General features: G+C 43.4%; 1 protein-coding gene across 1 annotated transcript in view; it reads left to right on the forward strand.

Annotated features, from left to right (window-relative positions):
- Nucleotides 1-6,063, forward strand: part of LOC126485847 (katanin p60 ATPase-containing subunit A-like 1) — a 162,288-nt gene extending 156,225 nt beyond the window's left edge. Inside the window, exon 7 of the mRNA XM_050108909.1 lies at nucleotides 5,700-6,063. Within this exon, the coding sequence (XP_049964866.1) occupies nucleotides 5,700-6,063 (364 nt within the window). The remainder of the gene's footprint in view (nucleotides 1-5,699) is intronic.
- Nucleotides 6,064-14,616: the final 8,553 nt, after the last annotated feature.

Consider the following 14,616-nt stretch of genomic DNA (forward strand, 5'->3'; position numbering starts at 1 on the left):
ATTAAGCTATTTTGTGCAAAATGTACTGTATCCTAGTTTTAGCGTTACCCAGGAACAGCGACTTGGACGTAGTATAATGATATTCCAATGAGATGCTTCATTAATGTGAGTCCCCTTGCCTCTCACATGTTGGGGCGATTCATTAGTGTGAGCTTCACAATTTGGGGTGCTTAATTAGCCACGAAGAAATTCTTCAAAATTATCCCCATTTGCTTCAATGCATAAAGTCAATCGTCTGCGAAAGTTGTACACAGTTTTGAGCAGCACATCCCGTGGTATGGATGCACACGTTCTTCGAATGCGTTGCTCCATATCGTTCCGGGTTGTGGGCTGTCTTTCATAAACAATATTTTTTGAATAACCCCGCAAGAAAAAATCAGAAGATGTTAGGTCTAGTGAACGTGGAGGCCACTGAATTGGTCTGCCACTCCTATCCACCGACCAGGGTACCGTAAATTTAAAACGATCCGCACATTTTTAGCATAATGGGGAGCTGCTCCATCCTGTTGGAACCACATTCGTTGCCTAGTTTCTAAATCAACAGATTAGATTAGATTAGTACTTGTTCCATAGATCATGAATAAGACACTCCATAATGATGTGGAACGTGTCAGGTTAATGAAAGGTGTTTATACAAGATATTACATTACACAAAATATTACATGACACTTAATACTTTTAATTTTTTTGCGGGGGGGGGGGGGGATTACCCACTTACTATATCCAAAAATTCATCTAATGAGTAGAAGGAGTTGCCATTAAGAAATTCTTTTAATTTCCTTTTAAATGCTATATGGCTATCTGTCAGACTTTTGATGCTATTAGGTAAGTGACCAAAGACTTTTGTGGCAGCATAATTTACCCCCTTCTGAGCCAAAGTTAGATTTAACCTTGAGTAGTGAAGATCATCCTTTCTCCTAGTTTGTAGCCATGTACACTGCTATTGCTTTTGAACTCGTTCAGGTTGTTAATGACAAATTTCGTAAGTGAATATGTATATTGTGAGGCTACAGTGAAGATCTCTAGCTCTTTAAATAAGTGTCTGCAGGGTGATCTTGGATGAGCTTTAGCAATTATCCTGATTACACGCTTTTGTGCAATGAAATAAGGAAGCAGAGAATAAAAATAGGCATGGTAAGCTAATTTACTGATATGTATATCGCCAAAATTTGCAATGACCTTAATAGCATAAGTAGCTGAACTCAAATGTTTCAGCAGATCGTCAGTGTGTTTTTCCAGTTCAACCCTCATCAATGCTTACACCTAGAAATTTTGAATATTCTACCTTAGCTACCTATTTCCGATCGAAGTCTATATTTATTAATGCTGTCGTTCCATTTACTGTGTGGAACTGTATATTCTGTGTTTTGTCAAAGTTTAATGAGAGGCCATTTGCAGAGAACCACTTAATGATTTTCTGAAAAACACCGTTTACAATTTCATCAGTTAATTTTTGTCTGTTTGGTGTGATAGTTATACTTGTTTCATCGGCAAAAAGTACCAGCTTTGCATCTCTGTGAATATAATATACTGGATGATCAAAAAGTCAGTATAAATTTGAAAACTTAATAAACCACAGAATAATGTAGATAGAGAGGTAAAAATTGACACACATGCTTGGAATGACATGGGGTTTTATTAGAACAAAAAAAAACAAAGTTCACAAAATGTCCGACAGATGCGCGTCATTTGGTGATGATCGTGTGCTCAGCCTCCACTTTCGTCACGCTTGGCCTTCCAGGTCCCCAGATCTCAGTCCGTGCGATTATTGGCTTTGGGGTTACCTGAAGTCGCAAGTGTATCGTGATCGACCGACATCTCTGGGGATACTGAAAGACAACATCCGACGCCAATGTCTCACCATAACTCCAGACATGCTTTACAGTGCACTTTACAACATTAGTCCTCAACTGCAGTTATTGTTGAGGAATGATGGTGGACATATTGAGCATTTCCTGTAAAGAACATCATCTTTGCTTTGTCTTACTTTGTTATGCTAATTATTGCTATTCTGATCAGATGAAGGGCATCTGTCAGACATTTTTTGAACATTTGTATTTTTTCGGTTCTAATAAAACCCCATGTCATTCCAAGCATGTGTGTCAATTTGTACCTCTCTATCTACATTATTCCGTGATTTATTCAGTTTTCAAATTTATACTGACTTTTTTATCACCCGGTATATTGAGAACAGCAGAGGACCCAAGACTGAACCTTGTGGCACCCCGTTCTTGATTGTTCCCCAGTTTGAGAAATCACCAGTGTTTTGCATATTATGTGAACTGCTTATTTCAACTTTCTGCACTCTTCCAGTTAGGTCTGATTTAAACCATTTGAGCGCTGTTCCATTCATACCATAGTACTTGAGCGTATCTAGAAGTATTCCATGATTTACACAATCAAAAGCCTTTGAGAGATCACAAAAGATCCCAATGGGTGATTTCCGGTTACTCAGAGCATTTAATGTTTCATTAGTGAAAGTATATATAGCATTTTGTGGTGAAAAACCTTTCTGGAAACAAACTGACATTTTGTTAAAACTTTATTTTTACAAAGGTGTGAAGCTACTGTACAATACATTACTTTTTCAAGAATTTTGGATAAGGCAGTCAGAAGAGAGATTGGGTGGAAGTTGTTGACATCAGACGTATCCCCTTTTTTATGCAGTGGTTTAACAATGGCATACTTCCGTCTATCTGGGAAAAGACCCTGCTTCAGAGAGATATTATATATGTGGCGAAGAATCCTACTTATCTCTTGGGAACAAGCTTTTATTATCCTGATGGAAATGCCATCAATTCCATGCGAGCTTTTATTCTTGAGAGAGTTTATTATCTTCCTAATTTCAGAAGGAGAGGTGGATGGAATTTCAGTTGTATCAAATTGTGTGGGTGAGGCCTCTCCCATTAACTGCCTTGCTTCTTCTAATGAACATTTAGATCCTATTTTCTCTACAACACTTAAAAAATGATTATTGAAAATGTTTTCGACTTCTGGCTTGTTGTTTGTCAAGTTACCATTCGCTTTGATGGTAATGCTGTACTCTTGGTTGCCCTGTCTCTCTTGTAATAATATTCGAAATTGTTTTGATTTTGTTATCAGAGGTATTAATCTCAGACATGATGCACATGCTTTTGGACTTTTTAATAACCTTTCTTAATGTAACACAGTAGTTTTTATAATATTTGACTGTTTCTGGGTCATTACTCTTTCTTGTTGTTAGATACAGTTCCCTTTTGTGGTTACAAGATATTTATATTCCTTTAGTAAGCCAAGGTTTTTTGCATGGTTTCTTATAATTAGATTTAACTACTTTCTTGTGGAAACAGTTTTCAAATTCTCTTACAAGTGTAGGAAGAAATAAGTTATATTTTAAATTAGCATCGAGTTCCTTGTACACTTCATCCCAGTCTGACTGCTGAAGATTTTCCCTGAAATTTCTAATTGTTGAATCATTAATTGAACACCCAACTTTGGAGGGTAGTTTTGAATTACTGAGTGGAGCTATGTCATATACTGTAACTAGCTGAGCACCGTGACCAGAAAGGCCATTCTCAACAGGACAAGAATTTATGTTTTTAAACTTAACTTGGTATATAAAAGTGTTATCTATCAATGTGCTGCTGTCCTTTACTACCCGAGTAGGAAAATCAATGACAGATGTCAAACTGAAAGAACTGAGCAAGACTTCCAGGTCATTCTTGCTATTACACTCTTTCAGTGAATCAACATCTTCCATTAGCTCCAACAAATCATCGTGGAAAAGTTGTAAACATTTTGGTCAAAAAAATACGGTCCTATCAAGTAACCGTTTAAAACTCCACACCAGACCATTAACGACCATTCGTGTTGATTGTCAACGGGTCTGTGCCAGCGGGGATTGATAGGGGACCAATAATGACAATCATAACCATTTAATTTGCCATTGTTTTTGAATGTGGCTTCATCGGTGAACATAACGTATCTGAAAAAATCATTGTCACCTCTTATCATTTCCTAGGCCCATTGGCAGAAATGCACACGTATTTGCATATCTTTCGGCGTTAATGCCTGAGTCAGTGTGATATGACACGCATGATATTTATCTGCCTTCAAAATCCTCAAAACAGTTGATTTTGTTATTCCATTTTGTCTCTGGATCGCACGACAACTCATTTCGGGATCCAGTTGAACACAGGCAAAAACGGTAAGGGTACGAGCGTCATTTTCATTGTATTCGCGATGACGAGGTGGACAGTCCATGTATCCATTTCGAGCTCGAGTGCAATTTCGAATGATGTTTTCGCTTGGACGTCGTCTGTTTGGGAAACGATCCGCATACAATTGTATCAACAATCTCTGTAGGAGGATAGTGAGCCATATTTTGCTAAAGAATAATTTACTTTCGTCAGTTGATGTTCCAGGTTCACAATCTGAAAATGATGTGACGTCTGGTCGCATTGCACCGACCTGTATACTGAGCCGTAGTTCGTACTTTGGCCACGGTAGCGACACAGTCGGGTGAGTAATGCAATTGTGAAGAGTTCCCTAACGAGATTTTAATACCATTGCGCCCCCCTCCATCAAAAGTTGTGGCGGGTAGGATACATTTTGTAAAAAAGTAGCTTAATTTTGCGTGGTGAAAGAATTGGTGCACATTTTCTATCGATTTGATACGTCCTTCTCGGATCATTCTAAATACCGGGTGATCAATAAGTCAGTTGAAATTTGAAAACTTAATAAACCACGGAATAATGTAGATAGAGAGGTAAAAATTGACACACATGATCCCCAGCCTGGCTGATAAACACCTGCTGGAACGTACGATATTTATCCAGGATGGCGCTCCACCCCATATTGATAGACGCGTGAAAGATCTCTTGCGCGCGTCTTTTGGTGATGATCGTGTGCTTAGCCGCCACTTTCGTCATGCTTGGCTTTCCAGGTCCCCAGACCTCAGTCAGTGCGATTATTGGCTTTGGGGTTACCTGAAGTCGCAAGTGTATCGTGATCGACCGACATCTCTGAAAGACAACATCTGACGCCAATGCCTCACCATTAACTCCGGACATGCTTTACAATGCTGTTCACAACAGCTATTGTCGAGGAACGATGGTGGACGTATTGAGCATTTCCTGTAAAGAACATCATCTTTGCTTTGTCTTACTTTGTTATGCTAATTATTGCTATTCTGATCAGATGAAGCGCCATCTGTCGGACATTTTTTGAACGTTTGTATTTTTTTTGGCTCTAATAAAACCCCATGTCATTCCAAGCATGTGTGTCAATTTGTACGTCTCTATCTATATTATTCCGTGATTTATTCAGTTTTCAAATTTATACTGACTTTTTGATCACCCAGTAAATCGGAGTTCTTCCCCAATTTTAATTTTTCTCCATTTCAGCACCACCTGTCAATTGTTCAAAAAAAATGTTTCAGACAAAACTTGATTACTTTTTTATGGAGAATCCGAATCTGCAACAAAAAATGGGGGTTTCCATTTAAAATTTAAAAGTTGACCCCCACCCAACCCAAGGGGGCGGGGGCTGGGGGTCACTTGTAGTATCATTTGACGTCCTCCTTTGAGCTTACGAACTTGTCTTGCCCTCATTTTTTACTCGATATATAGTTTTCGAGGTAATCTCATTCGAAACTTCAGATGGACCATCCCGTATATGAAAAGATGTCTTTTGAGTGAGTGTAAACGCGCCTTCGACAGGTTCGAGCGGAGGGTGCACGTGCCACTGCCGGACGAGGCGTCCCGGAGGCGGCTGGCGGAGGTGTGCCTGCGCGGTGTGGCGACTGAGGAAGGTGTGAACGCGGCGGCGGAGGTGGCGTCGCGTACGCAGGGGTTCTCGGGCGCGGATGTGGCTGCAGCGTGCCGCTGCGCGGCCATGGCGGCCCTGCGGCAGCTCGTGCGAGACAGGGGCGTTGACGCGGTGGCCGCGCTGCCCGCTGACCGGCTGCAGCCGCCGCTGTCGCTGCAGGACCTGCGGGCCGCGCTCGCCGCCGCCAGGCCCACTGTGCGTCGCTCCCTCGTGCGCCGCTATACTGCCTGGGCCAAGAAGTTCGCCACAGACTAATTTGTCCGTTGTTGTCCTGTCAATAAAATCTGTACCTGTCTGTCTGTCCCAGAAAACGCTCACTCACTTGAACGTGTTTGTAACGTCCCTACCAGAGCCACGTATAGAGCTGACCTTAACCACATTCGCGGTTCTATATTTTCAATGCGTCACTCGGACACAACATTAAATGTACACAAGTTAACAAATGGCAGTTGTAGCTTTCTGAGTATACGGTAGTTTATGGAGATCTCACCAGTTTTGATATCGCGATGTTACTGTTATCTCGACGGTTCTTATATCTCGTAGGTTTTTATATCTTATTGGTTCTGAGACCTTGTCAGTTCTGAGATCTCTATAGTTTGGAGTCCTCAACAGCTGGAGGACATCGACAGTTGTAACATCTCGACAATTATGTAAGAGTACTGGCTGGCGCAAGCTACCCCTGCCATAACCATGTTGATTCCATCAAGCATCTGGCGCAGAATTTTGACGACGTGGCTGTTCACATTACGTAGGCACAACCACTCAATCGGAAACTAACTGTGTTACTGAAATCCACAGTGCATTTCCACCACCTCCTCATTGATCATTGTAGCGTTGTTCCACTTCAGACGTGGAAAACAAATTGCCACAGGACGCTCCGCTTTATCAATGGCCTGCGCTGTTTCGTTTTGACTCTTTTAGCGGCGTGCTACTATGCTGAGGATTTTTTTCTGTAGGATGGGGCCCCTCCACGCCCACACCGACGTGGTGACCAAACCAAAAGTTCTACTGTCACCTCCGTATAACATATTAGTTTTCGAATCAGGAGTCATAGGATGCGGGCTGTGATGTTGTCCATGCGTCTGGGTAGGATTACTCATTGACATGGTCCATCAGGAGACAGAAAATGGACGAAAGCGATCGGAGGGTAGCGGTTTGTAAGGGCAGAGGGGAAAAAAGTGCCAAGGCAAGCGCCAAGGGAAAGAAAACCTCTGCGGCAGTAGGACGGGTAGTAAGGCAGTAGCGGCTTGATAGCTGCGACAGTGCATGCAAGGTGAGGTTACGTTAGTGCGAGGTATCGTGCATCGTTACCTTTGTCACTGCGGGTGCTCGTTGTAGATGGGTCAGTCCGGGCGCTGCAGCTGGGCTCCTGTGAATTCTCCTGAGCCTGCTGCAGCGGCTGCGTCCCTGTAACAGTCCTAAGTCGTCATACATTAGTGGGCGATCAGCCATAGATCAGCTCACAGTGTAGGGGGGGGGGGCTGGTTTGCGTGTTGTGTACAGTAAGGCTTCCCTACGATTGCCTGTTTTTCGGCGGGTCGAGCATCTGGGGTTGGCAGTAGTAGCTGTGTTGCAGCGGCTCGCCAGTACTGTTGTGTTAGCGTGCTATGAATCATAGATGTTTAGTCCCTTGCTAATAGTGGTTTTGGTCTATTATGTTTCCATCTATGGTTGTGGTCATAGTTCCCCAGAGAAAGAATAAACGGGTTACGCGAGTGTCTCGTGTTTTTGTACCTGCAAGAGGGTATCTAGCCGATATTCCCAGTGAAGATCCGCGGTGCGTGTGTAATGCGGAGCATTGCTTATGATTCTGAGTACTTTGTTCTGTATGAGTTGCAGACGGCGCAGGCGTGTGGGCGTAGTTTATCCCCAGCCTGGAGCAGCATACGTCATCAGAGGTCTAATAAGTGTGGTGTACATGACCTGGACACCCTCCTGTTCAGTGTGCTACGCCTGTTAAGCGTAGGATCGAGTTGTTTGAGCCTCGCCTTTGCTTTTTTGGTCGCGTGTGGAATGTGGTCCCCCCCTGAGTAGTTTCTGGACCAGCCAGACACCAAGGTATCCTACCCTCTCACGGAAACGTATTGGGCGTGCATGCAGTGTTATTGGGTTGCAGTGTTGATGTTTGAGCATTAGTTTCGGTCTTCTAGCGAACAGAACGGCTTCGCACTTGTCGACGTTTACTCTAACACGCCATTTCACCAACCAAGGCACTGCCGCTCTGAGTGCAGTTTGTAGTCATGAGTTAATGTTAGACTGTTTCCAATCTCGCGCGAGGATGGCAGTATCATCCGCGTAGATTGCTACCATCGTGTTGCGTGTAGCTGTAAGGTCATTAATGTAGAAGTTAAACAGTATGGGCCCTATGATGCTTCCTTGGGGTACTACAGCCTGTACACCATGTCGTGTACTCCTGTCCGTGAGATATGAGTGTATGAGATGTATGAGCCCATCAGGGAACCCTGCTTCGCTGAGTTTGCGTATGAGGCCGTTGTGCCACAGACGGTCGAAGGCCTTTTCGATGTCCAGGAACACTGCCTCAGTGGCTTTGTTTGTGTTGTATCCGAATTGCTCCAGCCTCAGGGTATCGTTTGTAACGCAGTACGTAGTGAGTCGTTTTAATTCACCTTCTCAACGATCTTGCTGAGCGCACTCAGCAGGCTGATGGGTCGGTAATTTTGTGGGAGGGAGTGGTCTTTCCCCGGCTTCCTGAACATCAGGACCTTGGCCGTCTTCCAAAAGGCGGGGAAGTGTTGGTGTTTAAGGATGGCAATCGTGATGTGTGTAAAGTATTCTACTGCTTTATCCGTGAACTCCTGAAGGACACGGTTTTGAATGCCATCGTGACCAGGGGCCTTCCTAGCTGTAGTATGCATGGCGGTCCATTTGACTTCAGCTGTGCTAGCCTGTCGGATGTCGTTGCGCGATGGTTGGGCCAAGATGCGTGTAACCGCCTGGTCGGTCTCAAGTGTGAACGCTGGATCTGAGGGATCCAGGTTCGGTGTGAATGACGCTGCAACTGTGAGGGCCATCAGTTCCGCTTTTTCTTCCGCAGAATATGCCGGTCCGTCGTACCCTTGTAGCGTGAGTGTGTATAGTTTCTCCCTGGTGAAGTGACGGGCCAGCTGAGGTGCGAAGATTTAAATGTATACCAGGACTGCACATATGCACCTCCAAATAAACAAAAAATGAATTATGTACTTTATTTTTTTTAAGATGATGGTTAAAATTTTATGACTGCTCATCATAAAGAGGAGTTATATACAGGGTGATAGTAATTAAAGTTCAACTTTCAAAACAATATAGAAATAACACCACTGGTCAGAAAGACGTCAAATTGCAACGGAATATTATCGGAGAAAGGGGAAAACGTATGGCAGAAAATAAAAAATAGTGTGAAAATTGATCGCCGGCCGAAGTGGCCGAGCGGTTCTAGGCACTACAGTCTGGAACCGCACGACCGCTACGGTTGCAGGTTCCAATCCTGTCTCGGGCATGGACGTGTGTGATGTCCTTATTTTAGTTAAGTTTAAGTAGTTCTTAGTTCTAGGCGACTGGTGATCTCAGAAGTTAAGTCCCATAGTGCTCAGAGCCATTTGTTTGTGAAAATTGATCAATGGATGGCGCTGTATGAGTCAGAATACTTAAATCAAAACACCTGTCATGTTAACGACCCATTGAAGTTGGTATAAACATGCCAGGTACGCGGCTTTTCATCCTTTCGCGTCCGCGACTTTCGCCATGACTGTCTCAAAGCAGGATCGCGCTCTGCTTGTAAAGCTGTACGAGGGTCACTCCAAAAGAAATGCACACTATTTTTTTTAAAATCCATCTTTTATTCTACATGTTTGAAAATTTTACAGTGTGTAGATACATCCTTTAGGAACAATATTTTCATTTCTCCACATAATTTCCATCCCTCTCAACTGCCTTACGCCATCTTGGAGTCAGCGCCTGTATACCCGCATGGTAAACTTCTGGACCAACCTGTTGGAGCCACTGTTTGGCAGCGTGCACAAGGGAGTCATCATCTTCAAACCTTGTTCCACGAAGTCTTTCAGTTTCCCAAAAAGATGATAGTCACTTGGAGCCAAGTCAGGACTGTAAGGCGGGTGTTTCAGTGTTGTCCATCTGAGTTTTGTGATCGCTTCCACGGGTTTTTGACTGACATGTGGCCGTGCATTGTCGTGCAACAGGAAACCATCCTGCTTCTGCCGATTTGGTCGAACACGACTCAGTCGAGTTTGAAGTTTTTTCAGTGTCGTAACATATGCATCAGAATTTATGGTGGTTCCGCTTGGCATGATGATCACAAGCAATAGTCCTTCGGAATCGAAAAACACCATAGCCATAACTTTTCCAGCAGAAGGTGTGGTTTTGAATTTTTTTTCTTGGGTGAATTTGCATGATGCCACTCCATTGATTGCCTCTTCGTCTTTGGTGAAAAATGATGGAGCCATGTTTCATCACCTGTCACAATTCTTCCAAGAAATTCATCTCAGCTATTCTCATACCGTTCCAAAAGTTCGCTGCATACCGTTTTTCTTGTTTACTTGTGAGCCAGTGTCAACATCCTGGAAACCCACCTGGCACAAACCTTTTTTAACGCCAACACTTTCAGTATTCTGCAAACTCTTCCTTCCTCTATCCCAACGTAGCGTGACAATTCGTTCACTGTGATGCGTCTGTCAGCAGTCACCAATTCGTTAACTCTCTGTATGTTGTCTGGAGTGTGTGCAGTACGAGGCCTGCCGCTACGAGGACAATCCTCAATATTGCCGTGCCCGCTTTCATCACATAACCTGCTTGCCCACCGACTAACTGTACTGCGATCGGCAGCAGCATCTCCATACACCTTTTTCAACCTCTTGTGGATGTTTCCCACTGTCACGTTTTCACAGCACAGGAATTCTGACGAACGTCAAGTGTAGCAGCCATCTTGAAGACATGCTGTGACGGCGCCACTCAAGGGAACATGTTGAACTAAGTTTGAAAACAAGTGGGAAGGATGTATCTACACACTGTAAAACTTTCACACATGCAGAATGAAAACTGTATTTTTACAAAAATAGTGTGAATTTCTTTTGGAGTGACCCTCGTATTACAAGAATGATGACTGTGGACATGCAGAACTTCCGGACACTGAAGAGTTTGAAAAAAGGCGTTGCTCCGATGACTGCCGTGGGTCGGGAAAAAAATTCGGAAATCCGAAAATACGGGTTCTTTTTGTGTGCAACGTTGGTAGAGGGAGGAAACGATTTGACGTCAGTGGAAGCAGTGGCCTCAGCAATGCAGGGGGACACGAGTGGTGGTGTGCAAACGTGTAGTGCGCGGAGGATTGCCCGAACATTGGCCATACCCGTGAGCACGGTGCGTAAAATCCTACGAAACATCCTTCTTTGCTATCCATTCAAAATAACGCATGTGCATGAGTTGCTTCCTGTTGACCTGCCAGCAAGAGAGACATTTGCTTTAGAATTTCTTGCTCGCATGGAAGTGGACAGTGATAGGCCATGGAAGATTTTGTGGACAGACGAAGCCCACTTCCATCTGACAGGATATGTCAATACACAGAATTGTCGAATATGGGCAACGGAAAATCCACGCGCAAATCAACCAGTATCAATTCATCACCGTGTGGTGCGGGTTTACGGCATCATTTATCATAGGGGCATATTTTTCGAAGAGACAGGTGCTTCTGGTCCTGTTACCTGTACCGTCACTGGTAGGCACTATGAATGTCTTTTGCGCAACCACGTCATTCCTGCTCTCCAACAGATGGATGTGTGGATGGGATCATTTTTGCGCAAGATGGCGCACCCGCGCACATTACAGTTCCAGTTAAGCAGCTGCTGAAGCGCCATTTCGGAAATGCTGGAATTATCAGCCGCCGTTTCCCTACAGTCTGGCCGTCCCGATCACCTGCTCTTAATCCGTGTGACTTCTAGCAGTGGGGCTATCTGAAGGATGTTGTGTTCACTGTTCCTATTGCAAACTTAGCTGCATTGAAGGGAAGCACTGCGCAACACGTTCTGAACGTGACCTCGGGAACACATCGATCAGTTGTGGAACATGCTGTTTCTCGATTTCAACTTGTTGCAGAAAACGGTGGACAGCATACTGAACATGTTTTGCGCCAGTCACACGGAAATTAATAATCTGATTTGATTTTGATTGACGCATATTATATAGTTTTTGGCCTCAGGACAATTTAAAACCGATGTGAGTGATGCCTTTTATGCGGTTTCTGGCCTCAGGACAGTTAAAAACCGATTTTCCGCATTCGATGTGATGTGACCTTGCCACGGTGGATGGGCTTACACTTGTACAGCCATGCACAATTTGTTTTAACGTCAAACGTACACCTTAGGCGTTGTTGTACGATTCATTTGTCGTTTCTAGTTGACCACTATTAAATTATGATGCTTACAGCACCATATATTGCTACATATTGTAACTATTTATTTTTCTTCCGCCATACGTTTTTCCCCTTCTCCGATAATATTCCATTGCAATTTGACGTCATTCTGACCATTGGTGTTATTTCAACAGCGGTTTGAAAGTTTAAATTTAAATCATAAACTTTAATTGTAATCACCCTGTAAATAAATTTATTAGGGCAATCAAAAAGTTTCCGTTGAGGAAGCGAAAGATTGATGCCACCCAGTGCGACCCCGATGCGGGTATATAAGTACCGACATTTAGGCAAGGGCATTCGTGTCTTTCAGACATGCGTCCACTAAATGCAGAAACGTGAACTATGGCGACGTTGTTACTAGTGAAATGATTTTAATGTGCAAATTATGGCCAGAAAAAGCGTTAAAAGGTTCTGAAAATAAATACAAAACGGTACAAAAAAGTTACAGCTGAAATGAATTACTTTCTTTGGGTTTAAATCATCTACATTAACTTTTTTGTCCCATTTGCTGGGTTCTGTTTAACTGTATTACACACATTATTTCAATGGCGCTTTGAGATCAATAGATCCTTATAGGGTAAACTGCGCTCGATATCTACAGAAACTAATAGATCACATCTTGTCAGCACCTGTAAAGGAAGTCCAGAATAAGGGGTCAGTGAAACACTCAATGTTGCGAAGGTTACAACATCTGGATTGTTCTTCAAATTTAATCCCTATTTGTCTTTAGCAACTCCATCAAGCATGTCTCCAACACTCATCAAGTCCTCCCACTGTTCCTACTCCTCCACACCTCCTTCTTCCAAACTCTGAATCACATCAGGGAAATCTGCAATTACATCCACATCTATACACTGCAAACCACCGTGAGGTGCACGGCAGAGGGTATGTCCTATTGTACCAGTTATTAGGGTATCTTCCTGTTCCATACTTCCCTCGGGCATGGATGTGTGTGATGTACTTAGGTTAGTTAGGTTTAAATAGTCCTAAGTTCTAGGGGACTGATGACCTCAGAAGTTTAGTCCCATAGTGCTCAGAGCCATTTGAATCATTTTGTTCCATACTTCTAGCCATAAACTGGAAAAAAGTTCAAACTCTATGTCTTTGTTGTTGACTGATTATTGGGCCTGCTTGATGGCTGCTGCGTCCATTGAGCATAGAGCGTGTGTGAAGTACCTGGTTTCATCAAAGATTTCGCACGAGAAAACTGCTCATCTTATGCAAGTACCCCTCCCTGTGGCCGCGTAGGATAGCCGTGCGGTCTGAGGCGCCTTGCCATGGTTCGCGCGGCTCCCCCCATCGGAGGTTCGATTCCTCCGTCCGTGATGGGTGTGTGTGTTGTCCTCAGTGTAAGTTAAAGTTGGATTAAATAGTGTGTAAGACTAGGGACCGATGACCAAGCAGTTTGGTCCCATAGAACTTACCACAAATTTCCAAAATTTCCCTCCCTGTGATAACAGGAACCTGTGGAAGGTTGAAACCTGTCATTTCTTGTAGAAAACTTCACGACTAGGAGCCTTTACCAGAATCTTCCTCAGAGTAGTAATGATGTCATTTACCCTGCAGTAATGCTGCCTGATACTTTCGCAAAAACGGCATAGACCATGAGCAATACATGTCACATGGTTGAGGTTGTAGATGCCCTTCAGTTGTTAGAAAGCCGAAAGTATGTAGCGTGTTTGATCAGCCACCACAAACCTGACTATTTTGTATTGTATGTCCCATGACCACAGTTTCATACATGAGTCGTTGAAAGATTGCTTTATCATGCAGGCATTTGTCTTCTCGAATCTCACGTTTTAAATACCATAGGCTTTACCGATTCACCAGTTAATGAAAAAACCAACGCATTCAAAACATATCTTTGCAGCTCATCAGTATTTTCATCTAAAACAGATCCCACTTCATGTTTGCCGAATGCCTCTTTTATTTTCTCTAAAACGCTCTCTTAAATTGGCTGTACGTAACTTTCTCTCAGAGTGCTCTCATCCAGTATTAACCTTTGTGTGTACTTCTCAGGAAATGATTTGAATCCAGGATTGTTTACCTAGTGGACTGAAATTCCTGACTGGATTGATGCCATAACAAATCCGCACTAAACTCATTCAGTGACCGCTGCGCTTTAGACCCCTGAAGCGAAGGCGTGTGTCAGAGTAGTTTACTCAGCTTACGGCTTGCACTGTTCTTTAAATATTTGTTGTTCTGGAGGTGCTGGTTTATTCTGCTTCTTTGATGCTTATTGTCGCGGAATGATGTCATCAGTTTTATAAACTACGTCTTCTGCAAGTGCACACGATTTCTCTCTCTTCACCTTTAGCATGATTTTGTTGTGAAAAATCCATTCTGGTGCAACACTAACACGGTCAACAAGACAGTACACAGGCGATAGA

This window comes from Schistocerca serialis, chromosome 1, assembly GCF_023864345.2.
Source record: "Schistocerca serialis cubense isolate TAMUIC-IGC-003099 chromosome 1, iqSchSeri2.2, whole genome shotgun sequence".
In the NCBI taxonomy this organism is placed as follows: domain Eukaryota; kingdom Metazoa; phylum Arthropoda; class Insecta; order Orthoptera; family Acrididae; genus Schistocerca; species Schistocerca serialis.